A 16,833-nucleotide genomic window follows, 5' to 3' on the forward strand; every position below is an offset into this window, starting at 1 on the left:
TGCCTCATGCACCCCAGGATACCATGGGCCTTCTTGGCCACAAGGGCACACTGCTGCCTCATGCTTAACCTGTTATCCACCAGGACTCCCAGGTCCTTCTCGGCAGAGCTGCTTTCCAGCAGGTCAACCCCCAGCCTGGACTGCTGAGTGGGGTTCTTCCCGCCCAAGTGCAGCACCCTGCACTTGCCTTGGTTGGACTTCAGGAGGTTCCTCTCCGCCCAGCTCTCCAGCCTGTCCAGCTCCCTCTGAATGGCAGCACAGTCTTCTGGTGTGTTAGCCTCTCCCCCCAGTTTAGTATCATCAGCAAACTTGCTGAGGGTGCACTCTGTCCCTTCCTCCAGGTCATTGTGATGTCTATCATATTGTTCCTCTGAGCAGTAAAGAATTTCAGAATTGGTCACTCCTCTTCCAGCTTGGAGGTGAGGCTTTTAAAAAGCCTTGGACACATCCCTGCTCACAAATACAGCAGAAGGCAAGCTCATGGAATGATGGAAAACAGTCCTATTAAGTGAATTAAAATCCTCAAAAAGAAAACAGATACCTACTTCATTCCTTCAGGCTAAGCATTTTTGCCAAGTCTCATGTGGTCTGAAAGGCCTTGGTACAAAAGATGTTCCTGTTGCCTTGAAGGCAGTTTATTTTGTTATCTGATTCTTCTGATGGCCTCCGCATATGCTTGCTATGTTTTCTACTTGGCGTTCTTATCTGGAAAAACAAAAGTTCCTTAAAGATGTGTTATGTATTTGGTCACTGATCAGGAGAGCTGTTTTATGGTGCTTCGTAAATGCTTCATAAGGCTCTGGGAGACTGTTGAGAGTCTGCTTGCCTAGTCGGCCTTTGCAAATCGCTCTTGCATCAGGAAGAAGAGCTTCAAGCAGCTGTAACCTGCTTCTCATGTTGCTTTGTCTTGACAAATTGATGCTAAAGCCTCACTCAAAATCTATTCCTTTTGTGGTCTCAGACCTTCAGCCAGCTGCCAATCTGCCTTTCTTCGCAGCTCTGCTCTCTGCGCTGCCCATACTGCAGTGACTCACTTCAGGATTCTGCTTTATTCGTTGTTGTTCCAGCTGAGGCTTTTAAAATGCTAAACTGTAGTTATATCATCAAAGACGATCAAAATGCATCTTGCTGAATTATCAGATGCTTGGTATTCTAAACATCAATTTGCAGCCTTTCATTTGCAGATAGATCATTAATATTTATGGTATCTAAAGATGAGCAGCAGTGAACAATTTGCGTAAATATTGTGTAGGAGGTTGGGGTTTTTTATTTAAATATCTTGGTGCAGTTAAATACTTATTTCAAAGATCTGGACTACCTTTTAAATTTAATGTTTCTGTATTTGCCCTGAGCTGAACCCTTACAGGATTGTGATACTGAGATTAACAGGTAAATGTTTTATGTTATAAACTGCTTAAAGTTCAAATCTGTGCTGAATATCAAGTGACCTGTCTCAAACAAGCAAACAGTACACCTTTATCTCCCCATTAAGTGAAATTAAAAAACATCAGGCAGACAGTAGTATAAGGGGTAGAATATTCTGCTTTTCATGCAATGCTGGCAAGTAATTACATGATAAGTAAGGATTTTCTAACCGCCTTTTTGTTTCACAATTTACATTCTAAGCATATGTGTCATGGACTTGAATATAAACAATGCTGTTGATTATTGCTTTCTTGAAGGCCTGGGTTGTAAATAGTCATTTAATAGCATTGTGGTGGAGAACTAGTCTAATTGCATTAAATAATAGGAATGTCATGTTACACCACCTTTCTATTCAGTGTCCAGTTTTTATTTTGCCTCTGCCTTGCATCTTACCTTGTTAAGGTCCTAATTCGTCAACCTCTGCACATTTGATGAAGTTATTAAGTCTTAGTTGAATATATCTTCCATTCACATGGAACCATCAGATAGTTCTAAACATGAACTGAGATTGATGCAGATTCTGGATATTTTTGATTCTGCTGTAGGGACACAGTTGGGCAGAAAGTTAGAATGAGATGAAGTAAAATATCTTGCATTTCTGTGAACTATTGAAAAAAATATTTAATATATAGAGCTCTTAAAGGGATGTTTGGGTTTTTTTGTTTTTTTTTTTTTGTTTATTAACATAAAGTATCCAAACTACAGGGCAATATTCTGCTGGAAAAAGTTTTCTGTTTAAAAAAAAAAAAAAAAGAAGAACTGAAGGAATTCTTGAAGGCCAGTAGTAATTCTAGACCTTCCCTTTACAATTTACACAATTGCTGAAAAGAGTGCCTGTCTGCATATTTATGGGTACTTGAGTATAATGCATAGCTAACCCTCCTTATACCGTTCACTATAATTTGTAAAATGTTAGACGTGATCTTCCAAGTTGTCTGTCATCACCACAGCAGTGACTTTCCGTTTGTTTCTCAATACATGAAATAACAATCAGTATGCTCTGCCATCACATTCGGGTCATTTGGATTACGGGAGGATACAGCTTGCAGTGGTAGTGTGCCAAGTGCTAGGATGGTGTTTACTGTGGATCCAGAAATTACACTGCGAATTGGGGATTGGTGGAAAGTATCTCCTTGCTTAGTCTATTGTATATTTGAATGTAATATATGTCCTTGGTGTAGGTGAAATGAGTAACTGATTGAAAGGTGCAAGTTAAGTCTGACACCCCCCCCCCCCCAAAAAAAAAAAAAGGACATGAGTGTACTAGGTTGCATCCTACTGGATTAATATTGAGAGAGCTCTCAAAATCTACTCAATTCCTTATGCTCCTGTAGAACAGGATGCTGATAGCTTAATGTTAGTATTATTTTTGTTCTCCAATACAACATTAATTCATGCTTGACTGTTTATGAATCACTTACTAGATGTATTTGGAATCTTATTTCATGGGTTTCTTAAAAAAATGATTATCAGTTTACAATAGGTTGAGTTTTATTAGATTTTTAAAAGGTAGGAATGATTTTTGCTATCATCTCTTAGCACTGACCACACTGTTGGTTTATTAAGTCTCTTGTATTATATGGTACTCTTTGATATATAGTTTTAACCGAAGTAAAGCTGACTTTTAATTTTGTGAAAAGATTTAATTAAGAATTATTTATTGGTTGTAAGGCTAATACACAGTTACATCAGTTGCTATTGAAATCCTGGTGCCTCAGCTGTTAAAAACAAAAAAAAAAAAACACCAAAACAACAGCATAAGGACGCTTTGGATTTGCATAGTTTGGATAATTAAAAGAGCCACAGGAATTATGAGTGGCTGTACACTCTGAGTGGGACATGAAATGCATTGTACTCTTAAGGGCATTTAAATCCATGCTTATGTCTGAAAAGGTGCTTCTGTCCGTCCTCCCAGTCTGAGCGGTGGTGTTCTCTCCCTTTTGTCGGCACTAGCGCCTGTGCAGCTGTGTCAGATCAGCTCGCTGAGCTGGATGAAGTTAACCCTCAAAAATAAAAAATAAATCTTCTGAAATGGGATGAGATGGAGAGAACAGACCATCTAGTATATATAGACTCTTGTATCATGTAAAATGTTCCATAAAAATCAGTATAAGAGACAATTTAGGGATTTCATAGCTCAAAATCAGAGTTGGAACCAGTATGGAACAGGAGCAGGGTTAAGGAGCTGTTCAAAGATGAGGAGCGGGTATCCAAATGAATACTTGGGCCAGCACTCTGGAGGAGCGGAAAGACAGCTAGCTGTGTATTGAGACTTCTTTCTCCTGTTCACGTGTTTGGCCAAATTTCTAGTTAATGATTTAAAAAAAACCATGGATGACGAATTAAAAGTAAAACACAGTTTTAAGTTTTGGGGTCTTCTGAGGCCTGTTCCTTCCTCCTGCTCCCCTTCTTCCCATCCCTGTCGTTGTCATTGTGTGCGTCTGTATACGGTACATGAGATGTACTGAACCGAACGTGTTGCAAATGACTGTCTTTTGCTTTAGCTTTTACCAGATTCGTGCGTCTATGAAAATTCCACCAAGAATTCCACACAAATTAGAAGCTAGCTTGCTACACGCAGCTGGTAAGTGCAAGAGCGTTTAGCAAATGAGGTCATTATCTTCCCTTGCTAATTGAGGGAGCATCCTTTTTGTCTTACATTATTATAACCAATATAAGAATATTTTCATTCTGTATTTTGTTATTAACACAATTAAAATATAACTTATTTCATGCTGACCTACTGAAAAATTAGCTTGTTTATTCTTAGCAATGAGACTTACTGTAACACAAATTCGGTAATTGATTTGTATTTCCTCTGTTGATTCCCGTTATTGGAAGCACAACATAGTGATTCCTTTGTATTAGCATCTTCTGTTTTTTCTACTGATCTGCTCAGTTTTCCTTTGTGAGGGACTAAGATGACCAAGGCCTGTGGGTAGGTCTCAATTTAGGGTAGGTCTCATTTTAGTAGGTAGCTTCAAAGTAATGGAGAGCTTCAGAAACAGACTTTCTTGGAGATTGTTAAACCTGTGTCTTTCCAAAAGAAGACTCTGAAAAGGTTCAGTTCCTTCCCCGCTCTGCCCGCCTCAGCCTTCCTGTTCTGCTGTCCGGAGGTGAAGTTAAAAATTGATTTAAGCCCCTGAACAGAAGTATCCACCTGCTGCCACCTCCTTCCTTCTTTTTTTTTTTAGACATGGTACTCACTTTTTGGTTTCTGTGTCCAGGGCAAATTAAACTGGAGAAACATATTAATGCTCTTCTAATTCTGTTTAAAAAAGAAAAAAAGAAAAAAAAAGAAGAGAAGCAAAAATTAATTAAGTTTTCAAATGTCAAGTGAAATTCTTGGAATTGCCAGAAAGAAAAACTTACTGCAGGCTGAGACACTGTCATAGGAGATTACTGTACCCTGCATTATTGAGTAGAATCACAATGTAGACACCGAAGCTTCTTGAATAGTCCCTGGATATATGTGAAGTAAATAAATAATTTTTATGAACAAAGGGACACATTTTTAAAGTCAGAAGTATAATGGGGTTTACTGGAATTTAGCTCTACTAAACTGATATTTTTTGTAGTGTCACTTAAATAGTATGTTTATTTTCTCTAAAAGAATTATTTTTCTTTTGATGGTGTATTTTAGAACTATCTTCAGTTATTTTTCAGAAAGCTATTCCGTTATTGTTAATGAATTCTGTAACGTGTTCTAGCCCTTTTCTCTCTCTTTACAAGGCATAGACTACATTAACATTAAGACTACAGTTTGACATGAGTTTAAATCAACAGTGCTGATTTAAAAAAGGCAGCCCATGTTACCTCTGGCTATTTCCTGTTGCTATATTGCTCTGTGCGGTGCTCTGACAGAAATGTCTGATCTGGCCAGTGAACTCTACCAGGGAACTCATTCACTTGATAAACAGTCATTTCAAAAAAACAAGCCAAAGCCCCAAATCCAAAAGCTGGGATACTTTTTAGATGAGTCTCTCAATCTGGTTCATCATGTAGCTGCTAATAATGTTTGTGCCACAACAATGTGGAGAGCAGGAAGGAAAGGTCAACCAAAGAGTGGGTGGAATTGATTTTTTTTTTTTTGTGCAAATTTAAAAGCGCATCAAACTACAGCTTTGCGGGTATTTTGGTGGTAAAGATGCCACTGTAGTATTAGTCTGTCCTCCTTGTGGACATCATCATGCTTGATCTTGCAGGGAACCTCTGCCTTCCATCTGTTTCAGCTGCTTGCCTAATTTAGCAGAGTCAGCAGCTTTAAATCTAGTTCACAGCCTTACTGTTCCAGGAGATCAAATAGCTCACACCAGTTACTGAGGCTGCTGTTATTATGGAAAAAAAGCTACTATTATGCTGTCTATGGATGAGCACTGAAGGACTGAGCCACTTTCTGAAGGTGTCTGGTGTTTGCTGATGAAGAGGAATTGCAGCTGGGCTGGAGCCCACGGTTCTCATTCTTGAGATGGGTGTGATACAGTGACCAGGCACGTCTTCCTGTGCCTCTGAAGCATATCTGTTATTCTGTCTTCCTCATACTTGCATCTTTTCTAGGTCCTTTTTAGTTTGACAGCATTGTGATTTTCACATCTCAGTCCATGTCTTGTTGCCGAGTTATTAGTTCTCCCTAGCCTCTCCACAAGTCTCCCCCAGTTTCCTTGCCTTGGCTGTGTGATTTCCCCTTTCCCTCAGACTCTTCATGTGATCTAACTCTTCCTTTTTATTCCACAAGTTAATTATATCGTCTCAGTTTTGACCTTCTTCCTGCTCCATTGCTTCTCCTTCCATCGCTTCTCCAGCCCTCCCCAGCTCTTCATCAGGTCCCGTGTCTCTTTCTAATCCCTTTTTCTTCCTGTTGTGTTTCCCGTGACCTTTGGTAGTTCACTGGAATAACGCAGGACCCAGGACAAGCTTCCATTACAATGTGATACAGCAAGGCACTTGCTTCACCTCCAGCCTTCTGGTGGCATCCTTGTGATTTGGAAGGAGATGCAGTCATGCTCCAGAAAGCTAAAAGAATAATTCTAGTCTGCATGGGGTTGTTTCAGCTTTGAAGCTGTTCTGAATGCCACCTTCTATCAGAAACTAGAGGCTATTTAAAAAAAAAAAATTAATCCTATTAGGAATGAAATGTCCCTTTCTACCCTGCAAGAATGAATAGATTCCCCGATATTTTTTTACCGCTCCCCTGGTTCCTGGGTTTTCTGTTCTTTCTTACAGACCTACAGCTTGTCGAGATCGCTTTGTTGTGTGGATACAAGCCCAGAAGTAGTCTAGTCAGTCCGTAGTTGGGGTTGTTCTGCTTTGCTGGTTTTGTGGTTGGGTGCACTCGATCCCCACGTGGGTGCAGGTCTGCTGTTGCTGGCTTTGGGTTTTCCTCTGTGGCTGTTCTCCTGCGGGCGAGGTTTCTCCTTGCACTGAAGTCGGTGGGATGGGAGCTGGTACCAAAAGAGCTGGGTAGTGCATAGGCAGTGGGACAGCGGCCATATGTTTCCATTACTTTTGTGTCAGACGAGAGGCTATACCTTTCACCCGCGGCAAACAGTTATATCGGATTACGTGTACCAGGAAACCATACCCTCTCTGCCCTTCACCTTTATCATGCCAGATGGATTGATAAAAGCTGAAGGTGGCGTTATGTGGGGGGATTACCTTTATTGGTTCAGCCTTTATATCTAGCTTGTCCAGGAGACGTAACTGCAGGATGTGTATGAAACCACTTCAGTGAACCAGTGCTTACACTTGTTTCTCGTTTCTGAAGGGAGGTTAGACTCAAATGTTAGGAAGGTTATAGTGTGGGAATGTCTGCCCTGCATGGACTCTAGCAGTGATTTTCTATCAGTGGCCTGTAGACCCCAAATCTGTGAAGCACAGACTCTGTAGATTTTTTTTTCTTCTGTGGATTCCTTTGAAGTAATCTATTAAGAAAAATAAAAAGAATTTTCAAAAATATATTTCAAAATATCTAAGAGTTAGGGTACTGAAAGAGGTCAATGCTATTGGGTCTGCTTGTTGAAGAGTGGTAAGCAGTGGTCAGTATTTCAGCTCTAATCTTTTGTTTTTCCAAGTTCCACTGTCTTTAACTTGTTGTTTCACAGGCTAGTGCCTGCCGTGATATTTCCGATGTGGTAAACCCTTTCCTATTATGCTAAATATTTCCTCAGTCATTTTTTTTTCTTTAAACCATTCCCTTTCTCATTCCTACTAGAAGTTTTTTGACCTCTCTTGACAAATGGTTGGGGAATCCTTTGCCACACTTTTGTGAACTCTTTTTGATCAGCAGCTTCTGGACTGAAAGCAGAACTGCCATATTGAACAAGAAATGTAAGGTTGAGATGGCGTATTTGGAACTGGTCTCACCAGAGTAGTATGCAAAACTATGGAAGGAAGGAAAGAACCACCTGTATGCTTGATTAATTCATTTCCATGTGCATGTCATTTAACCTTACTGCCTCATCTGTAAGTAATTCCCCGTTCTCAACATGCTTAAAAGTTGGGAAGCAACAGTAATGTTGAATGAAACAAGACAAATTTCAGGCTTTTTATTAGAATTTTTGGTGCCTGGACTGACTTTTTCCATCTTGGAACGAAGCAAAAAATCTTCAGTCTAGAAATTGTGTTAAAAGTAAATTACATGCAAAAATATCGATACAGTATTTCTTAGAAACAAAAACCTTCCTCTAAACTCCAGTAGCTGCTGACTAAAATGAAAACTGCTGATTGTGCTGGTTTTAAGTTCTAGTAGTGGACCTGAAACTAACAGGAGTGGGAGTTTCACTTGTCAGCTGCTCCAGAGTTTCCAGACTCTAGACCACTTATATTAACGCTTGTGTCTCTCTTTTCAGGTGCAGATCTTGCCTTTCCTGCTTCAGTCCATGACAATATGGTTTGCAGTAAAACATTTCAAATTCTTTACAAAAATGAGGAAGTTTCTGTCAATGATGTGATGATTTTCAAAATAAAAATGCTGTTAGATGAGAGGAAGGTAATCTGCCATTCAGCTTACTATATCCAGATACTCAAATCTTTGTTATTTATAGTTTGGATTCCTATAAATACGGGGCCTGAAAAGAGTTCATGATTCTACAATTCCTTTTTAGATTGAAGAATCTCTTAATGAAATGAATTTTCTGCTAACGTTAGATCTACACTTCACAGATACAGACTATTCGTAAGTTTAAATATAAAAGATTTTATGAAAGCAACAATTTGTTATCTGTTTCTAAATTACCATTCCAAAGTATACACCAATGCTGAATTGATAGGCGCATCGATTACTAATAACCTGCTTATATATTGCACTTCTAATTTCATTGCCTACCTACTTTAAAAAATGGTTACTCTAATTGTATGTGATTTTTTGTTTTTTTAACTTATTTTAGACCCGATGACCTGAGCACACTACAGCCAATCAGTAGCCGAACTTTGAAGTTGCACTTTAACTTGCATCGGGGCCTTCATCATTATGTCAATGTTATGTTTGATTACTTCCACCTCTCTGTCATATCTGTTATAGTCCATGCTTCTTTGGTTGCTCTGCATCAGCCGTTGATAAGGTAATCTCCTGTTAATAAAATGCAAATGAAGTATTTGGGTGCCCAATTGTAAATGCGATGAAAATAGAATACTTGGGAAGGAGTTAAGTCTATGAACAATGTGATTTGCTGTACGGCAACTCTGGAATTCAGGGGTCAGAGGGAGGAGAGACTTCTTGTTTTAAAAGCCACCTTTTTGAACAAATTTTGAGTTTGTTTTTGTTAGAAGGAGGAGTAGATGGTGCAGAAGAGAGATAATACTCAAAACTGTAGAAGTGAGAAGGAAGGTATTTATACGTATCCTTAACCAGGAAGATCAGCTGCTGCCTCTGGTATACAAGAGCTGTAAGCTGTCTTTATTTCTCAGGTTTCAATTACTACTGTAGCAGCAATAATATCTGCAAATGATGTGTTTATGTTCTCTAAAGTAAATGAAGCAGAGGGATTTCATTTTGTCTTTAAAAAGGCTTTTTCCTAGTTTTTGCTGAAGCATCTTTTTTTTTTCCCCTTTTTTTCCATGTATGAGCAGAAAACAATTCACTTCTGTCTTCCTTTACAGTATCTGTCTTCTCCATTTCTCTCACTCAAAAGCGAACATGAAAAGGGCCATACAGCTAGAAGTATGAAACGTGCTCCTTGCATGGCTTTTTCTTTAGTGTATGTGGCTTTGCCATCTTTCAGGGTCTCCAAATACGCCGTGCTATTTTCTCCCCCTGCGTTGCTTCCTATTCACGCTCAGGCTGTGGCCTTTATGGCCAAGCCTTTAGCTTAAGATGTTCCCACTGCTTGTCTGTCTTCCCGTCACGGCACGCTGTGTCAGCGCGCGTGTTAGGCAGCTGTTTTGTGCAGCAGCACTGTGCCAGTTTGGAGAAATCAACCGGCTTTTATTTATTTATTTACGTATTGATTTAGTAACCCCCCTCCAAGTTGGATTATTTCGGTGATGTGTCGCAGGCATGGCTATATAATGATAACTGACCTGGCAGGTCTGAAGGGATGGCACAGCATTATTTGGGTGAGGAGTAAGCCGTGAGGAGATGAGAATAAGGTAGTATTGCTCTTGAAGGCTTCATCTGATAAAATTGCACACTTACAGCAGCAGCACGTATATATGATGTCAGTTGTCAAACATACTGCAGTGAAATTCAAGAGTTTCACCTGCATTTGTCCTTTAGATGCGGGGTCAAGTTTCGTTTTATTGAGAGACCGTGAAAAACAGGTTTTGTTACTAATTTTCAGTCAGGACGGAATGTGAGGGATCCAAGTTGTCCTTTTTTTTTTTTTGAACAATTTGGGGAGGCGCTGGGGTTTTGGATGGGCTTTCTCCTCGACTAGCAGAGATCAGGCGTTCGTTAAGAAAACAGCAGTGACGGCTTGTGTGACAACTCTCCAGGAGTTTGCTGCTGATTCACCTGTAGGAGCTAACGTTCCCGCAGCAAAGTTGGCAGAAAACAAGTGCTCCTTACCTGTTATAATTCAAAATTGATCCGTTTGGCTTAAACTTTCAGGAATACTGTTTAAGTTGTTGGAGTTCTGCGTTAAAAAGAAGGAGGGAGAGCTTGCCCGGTCTCCTGGCGCAGTCCGCTGACCTTTGTGGTGAGCGACGGCAACAAAACAGTCGAGGGTAGTAGCTTCTTAAATTGCTCCAACAACTAGCTGGAGGTGCTCTTTGAGGAAAACTACTTTATAAGTACTGCTTTAGAAGGGGACCCTACCAGCCTGGGAACTTACAGTATATTATTACTGAGAGTCTTTGTTTTTGCTACTTTTCATGAAAACCGGAGAATTTCTGTAACTGAGACAGATTTGTGGCACACAGTGTATTAAAATTATTCAGTTTGTTTGTGTATATAAAGATGTAGGCATCTTTTTATATTCAGTTTGTTTTTACAGCTTTCCTCGCCCCGTGAAGAATACGTGGTTAAACAGGAACGCGCCAGCACAAAACAGGGACTCGGTGATTCCTTCCCTTGAAAGTGTAGTCTTTGGCAGTAACTACACAAAACAGTTATCAGCAGATGTAAGCATATATCACTTAAACGTTTGGTTTATGTTTTGCTGGGCAGCGTGGATTTTTACCTTTTCACAGAAATACTGTCTGATAAAGACTGAACTTTGGAGGTACGAGATACGGGAAAAGAGAAAAATTGTTCCAAAAGGCTGTTATGTTTCAGGGTCATGTAGTTGGAAAGCTTAAAATATTTGACCTTCTTTTTTTAAGATATTGCAGTCTATTGAAAAATCCATTTTAGTTATTCTGTTAATGCTTCACTTACGGTATGAAATTAATATGTGCATTTTTTTTCTTTTTTTAGGGTTGCAATTTTGTGGTTTCAGAGTCTTTCCTCAATCATGCCTATAATTTCCACTATACGCTTTGTGCCAGTTTGCTGCTTGCTTTCAAAGGGTTACATAGCTATTTCGTTACGATAGCAAGGGAGCTCCCCTCTTCTCACCGAATTGAACTGGGTATGTTGAATATAATAAAATACATCACTTTCCTCTCAATGTTTATTTAAAATGTCCCCTCTTCAAGGTTAAACCCGCATTAATTTTGTACCTCTTGTATACCTACAATTTTTTTGCTCAACCCTAACTGGAACTTAATAACTCATGGGGAAAAAATAAAGTACTGTCACCCCACTAACGAGATCATGAGATAACAGTCTGAATTTATGCAAATTATTTTTTTCTTGTAGATCTTGGTTTTAAGATTTGGCCTGTTTTTCAAATCATTGTTTTGAGCAGTGAGAAAGTTGGAGAAACTCGCAATCTAAAAAAGCATGCTGTAGCTGGTTGTATGTTATAAGGAAACGTTGTATAGTCATTTAAAAATTGAAATTTGGTAACCTTTGATTTGAGAAGGATATTGCATTGGAAACTTATCTGAAAACAAGACCTACAAGAAGAAATTGCTGCTGACTCAGTTGGTAGTGCAACCTTTTAAAATGACCAATGGATTAATTACTTGAGAATTAGGAAAAGCAATCTGAATACGCAGCGATTGTTTTTATAAAACTTAGTTAAAATATGTTTTCTGAGCAGCTATTTCTTTAATAAAGTTAAAATTAAACTCATACAGAACAGATTCATAGAAAGAAATTTAAGTTAGAGCTTTTATGGCAGGGAAAATACCCAGTAACTTGAATGAAAACCACATTTGATAAAAATAACTGAAAATACTGCATGAAATGCATTTCTGTAGAGGGCTGGTATATTAGTGAGCCTACTCTCAACTTGTAGGACTGGGAGAGTGGTATAAATAAAAATGAGAATGCGTTGGCATTGCAAAGGACTGATTAGTCTTTTTTTTTTTTCCAGTAAACATATTCCTTTTGAGTAATGTAAAGTTTATTTAAATCCAAAACACGGACAGGTCTTCTGCAATTTACATTGCCTGTGGACAGCAGGTATTGATTATATGATTGCATAATTTTAACACTATCAAAACTAAGTATTAGGAATTCATAAGACAAGAAATGGAGTCATAAAAATTTATTTCAAAGTGTGCTATTGCATCCAGTTACTGATTCAAACAAACAGTGTTTCATATATATATTCAAAAATGCAAAACCATTTTCAGAGTGGGATTTTTGGAGGAAGGATGCTAAAAATCTATGCATAAACTACATATTCCAGTAATGCAGAAACTGAGGCTTTTTCTTTATAGAAGCAAAAACACTGCTACAGTTACGATGCAAAGAATTTTTTTTCAGTTATTTTAATCTCATTTTGGAGAGGAGGGGACGCCCTATTTTATGGATGTCCCAACTGTTAGTTTCCCTTTTAATGACGAAATGCGCTTTTTGCCAAGTAATCTGTTGGTTTTATTGACATTGTAAGGGGTAGGTTTAGACTAAATCTTGATATTTAAATGTTTCCGATAGGACCTTACGTGCTGTAAAACATTCTCACAAAATATATATAATAGAAATCTGAACCTGAGAAAAAACTTCTTCACTGTGAGGGTGACAGAGCATTGGAACAGGTTGCCCAGAGAGGTAGTGGAGTCTCCTTCGCTGGAGATATTCAAAACCCGTCTGGATGTGATCCTGGGCAATGTGCTCTAGATGACCCTGCTGGAGCAGGGAGGTTGGACTAGATGATCTCCAGAGGTCCCTTCCAACCTCAACCATTCTGTGATTCTGTGAAAGAAGCAGTTAATTGAATTTCATAGCTGGGTGGTACCCTTCAAACCTCATACGTCAGCAAAAAGATTTTCATAAGTTTCAGTGGAACTTGAGTCAGACCTTTAATGATTTCTGTGAGTATTTTAGCTTACCTTAAGGAAATGCAAGTTTGAACAGAAATGCTCAAAATAAATATATTGAGAGATGTGAAAGTTTGTAATTACATTTAACGTACACTGTATATATTTTGCTGATGGTTTGTTTCCTGTTTTTTTTTCCAAAATCTTTTCAATTTCTGCTGTAATTACTTTATTTTCTAATTTGTGAATCTTTTTTCATTTATTTCAGTTGTATTCTATATATGTGGTTTCGGACAATTGATATAACAAAAAGGAATAATAATATAAATATTAATTACAGTATTATTACTCACCTTTTGCTCATGACAAATAACTAATGCTAATCACTAACAATACTTTCTTTAAAATCCGTCAGCAATTAAAAAAAAGAAAAAAGCCATGTTTCTGTAATGTCTGCAAAGAAATTGAAGCACTCTAAACTTCACAAAGTACACAGCTGTTGTCCTTTGTATTTATCTTTAATTTTTAAAATAAATGAATTATTTCACTGTGGAAATTTTGTACATGAAATTTGAATGGACTTTGGGGAAGAGAAATCTCAAGTCCTGTTTAAATCTCAGAATCGTCACCTTTTTGTGTTTTAAATAAATTCTCTCTTTAAGTTTTTCTTCTGTTTGCTGAATTTTGTGATGTGCATTTCAACTCATTTTCAACTATCATGTACTTTTAAGAAGACAGTGATTTTGCAGAAGCATGTGCAAAGAGCTGTTGAACTACTTCAGTAACCTTAATTGAGCGTTAAGTATTATTGGTTTCAGGAAATAAACAGGAAAGAAAGTAAGCATAATGTACATCATGGGTAATATCTAATCTAGAAACTACACTAAAATGATATGCTTTAATGTACTGATCTAAGTGCACTAATTGCTAGGCTAGCAATAAGCTTTTTTTTAACTAACTTTAAGGCAAATAATAAATCTCAGATGAAAAAAGGAGGTTAGTAACTAGTCATGTGTGTGCAATCCCTGTAACTAGCCAAGGCCAGCATGCAGGTCCTTTATGAACGCCTTCTCAGAAGAAAATATCCACGAACCCAGAGAGACGCCTACCTAGGTATGTTTTCAAAGCAGGTGATATAACCCCTCAGATCTTTATTAATAATATAAAATATTTTTATATGTAAACAGGAGAAAAAAAATCCTCTATATTCAGCCTTAGTGAAAGTATGTTGAACTCTGAAGTGTATGGAGTTGAGCTACTTATGTCTATGCTGAATATAGACAGTGAAATGAGAAATTATTACTGTTTTCTTGGTTTAGTGTGGTTTTATTTTTGTTGTCCTATTTTACTAAACAGAAATGACTGAAGAGTTTAGTCAGTTGTCACCATTTAAATAGCCAGTTTTAAAAGGTAGTTTCAGCTTATTCCTTATGGACTCAACTTTCTAAATAATAAAAGACTCATATTTTTTTCCCCTGAGAAATCTTTCAGGTTGCCTCAGCTTGCTGCACAGCTTGCTGCTCCCAAACGCTGCACAAGACGTTCTCGAGGCTTAAGCTGCAGCTGGCCAAGTCCAAATGGACACGTCTCCCTTTGGAGAGTGTCGCTGTTACTTTGATGTTGGCCAAAAGACGGTGCTGTTTAAGCACGAGGCAGTTTATGATGGGAAAGAATAAAATGGCAGCGCAGACTCATAGGGTCACGAGCCTCATCATCTATATCTGCATTTTGGTTTTGTTTAAAAAAGAAAAACAGAGCCAGTGAAATTGCATCACGTTTGCTGGATGAACGTTACTGCTATAGAATGTTAATATTTAATTTGCTATCACCTTTTGCCTTTTATTGTCTGTATTCTGTCATTTTTATTGAGAACATTGTAGTTTGGGGCGTTCCATAATGATTTTAGACCTCAGAGTTTTAACTGTTGTTCAAAACCTATTACCAACTGCAAGGTGACAATGAAGGTAAATAGTCAGTATTGGGTCTGGTAAATAAGTCATTTAATTTTTTCACTAATGACAAGATTTGTGTGGCTACAAACACAACGAAAGTATCATCTCTTAAACAGTTTTCATATATTTTCAGAATGATTATCTTCAGGTGCTAACAGGTGTATGCAGTATCTTTCAGAAACATTTCTGATCTTGTTTCTGAGAACTTCATGCATTTCTACAAGTTGCATGTTTCTCAGAACTTTATGTGAGTTAATTTGTTTAGTATTAAATATAATGGCACTAAGTATAATGGATGCAATTATTTGAAGATCGATACATATCCACCAGATCTAGGTGGTATCAGTCAGAGGTAAACTGAGTAAATATTCACTATCCATATCCTAATTTTTTTAATTGTGGGATTTGAGGTATGTTTTGTTGGTGTGTATGTTTTCAAGAAATGTTGTGGGATTTTTCCTTAATACTGTGTTTGGAAAATGAATTTAAATATAAATATTTGTCACGAACAGTTTTAGGAGTTATAAGTTGCTATCTTGTTGCTGGTACCTCACGTAAAGAAGGAAATCAAATCACAGTCTTAAATTATTTTTTAATTGATCAGAGTCACTTGAGTAGAATTGGAATGGTTAACAAGGAGATACATCCTATGCGAAGGAAGAAATCCATTTTTGTATAAATAAGTCATTCCAGGTTGTGATCCAATTTAAGCTGCCATACCATGGCAGGCTGAATTATTCTTAATCATCCTTTCAATATCTCCACATTACGTAAAGAATATTGTTTAACCAAAATGTAATTCCTCAGAAAATTAAGCAATTATATTTTTATGCATGTAGGTAGCTTAGCTCGCAAATCAGATAACTAAAGTCAGGTTTTATTTAATCATGTTCTGTCCTCCACCTCAGGTATTAATAAGAAATAATTTTAACTGGAGTTTAAAATGTACATGATTTCAGGTTGATCGTTGTACTTAACGTGGCATCCAGTTTTATTTGATGGTCTCTCTTCTTTTTAATGTGTGTTTAAATTGTTGTGTGAGATAACTATTTTTACTCTGCAACGTGGCAAATACATTTTTCATGTGTATGCATCTCGTCTTTCCAGAGAACATAGATGTAGAAGTTCGTCTTACAGAGCTGTGTGAAGAAGTGAAGGTACTATTTTCTTCATTTCTTGCATAAGAGAAATAACTATAGAAGTAGAGTATGTTGATTTCATATGTTACTCGAGAATAAACTGCTGGTTTCAGTAATAGCTTCCTATATATTCTTTTTGCTAACGTTTCTTTCAGCTGTTCCTCATTCAAAGAGAAATTGCTCAACTTGAAAACTTAACTCTTCACTCGGTGTCTTGTCATGTCGGTAGTAGCACTGTGTTAAAATCCATGTTTTGGATTTTCTGCGTGCATAATTTGAATTCCTCCTTTTTGATGCTATCCTACGACAACTTTGTAAAATGAAGCAGTAGTAGAGAGTTGTACGTGAGCAGTTTCCCCAAGTGTGTCATCCCCTGTTTGGGAGGGACTTGTCCTCCTGCTGTCTCCTTCTCCTCTTTTCTCTGCAGTCTCAAGGAAATACTGCCTACTTCAGTTTACTTAATTTTTTCTCCCTAACTCTCTCCTTACTGTGCACCGTGAGAACTAGCCTCAGCTGAATAGCCGATTGCCTTGTCACAGCAAAGGTTAAAGTAAAGTTTCAAAATTTTT

The 16,833-nt window shown here is 37.8% G+C and overlaps 1 protein-coding gene across 9 annotated transcripts in view; it reads left to right on the forward strand.

The window, feature by feature from the left end:
• Nucleotides 1-16,833, forward strand: part of FAM135A (family with sequence similarity 135 member A) — an 89,007-nt gene that overhangs the window by 33,698 nt on the left and 38,476 nt on the right. For 7 of the 9 annotated variants that reach the window (XR_011140106.1, XR_011140105.1, XR_011140107.1 and 4 more), the window contains 8 exons: nt 3,930-4,009; nt 8,274-8,413; nt 8,529-8,599; nt 8,811-8,984; nt 10,857-10,983; nt 11,279-11,432; nt 14,209-14,286; nt 16,233-16,282. Coding sequence is in view for 6 of the 9 variants with exons in the window: in XM_068937489.1 (XP_068793590.1) it covers nt 3,930-4,009; nt 8,274-8,413; nt 8,529-8,599; nt 8,811-8,984; nt 10,857-10,983; nt 11,279-11,432; nt 14,209-14,286; nt 16,233-16,282 (874 nt within the window). In the remaining 3 variants the exon portion in view is untranslated. Of the gene's footprint in view, nt 1-3,929; nt 4,010-8,273; nt 8,414-8,528; nt 8,600-8,810; nt 8,985-10,856; nt 10,984-11,278; nt 11,433-14,208; nt 14,287-16,232; nt 16,283-16,833 lie in introns of those variants that run through there. The other 2 variants (XM_068937492.1, XM_009689147.2) reach the window with 2 other exon arrangements.

The sequence above is a fragment of the Struthio camelus genome, chromosome 3, assembly GCF_040807025.1.
Source record: "Struthio camelus isolate bStrCam1 chromosome 3, bStrCam1.hap1, whole genome shotgun sequence".
NCBI lineage: Eukaryota > Metazoa > Chordata > Aves > Struthioniformes > Struthionidae > Struthio > Struthio camelus.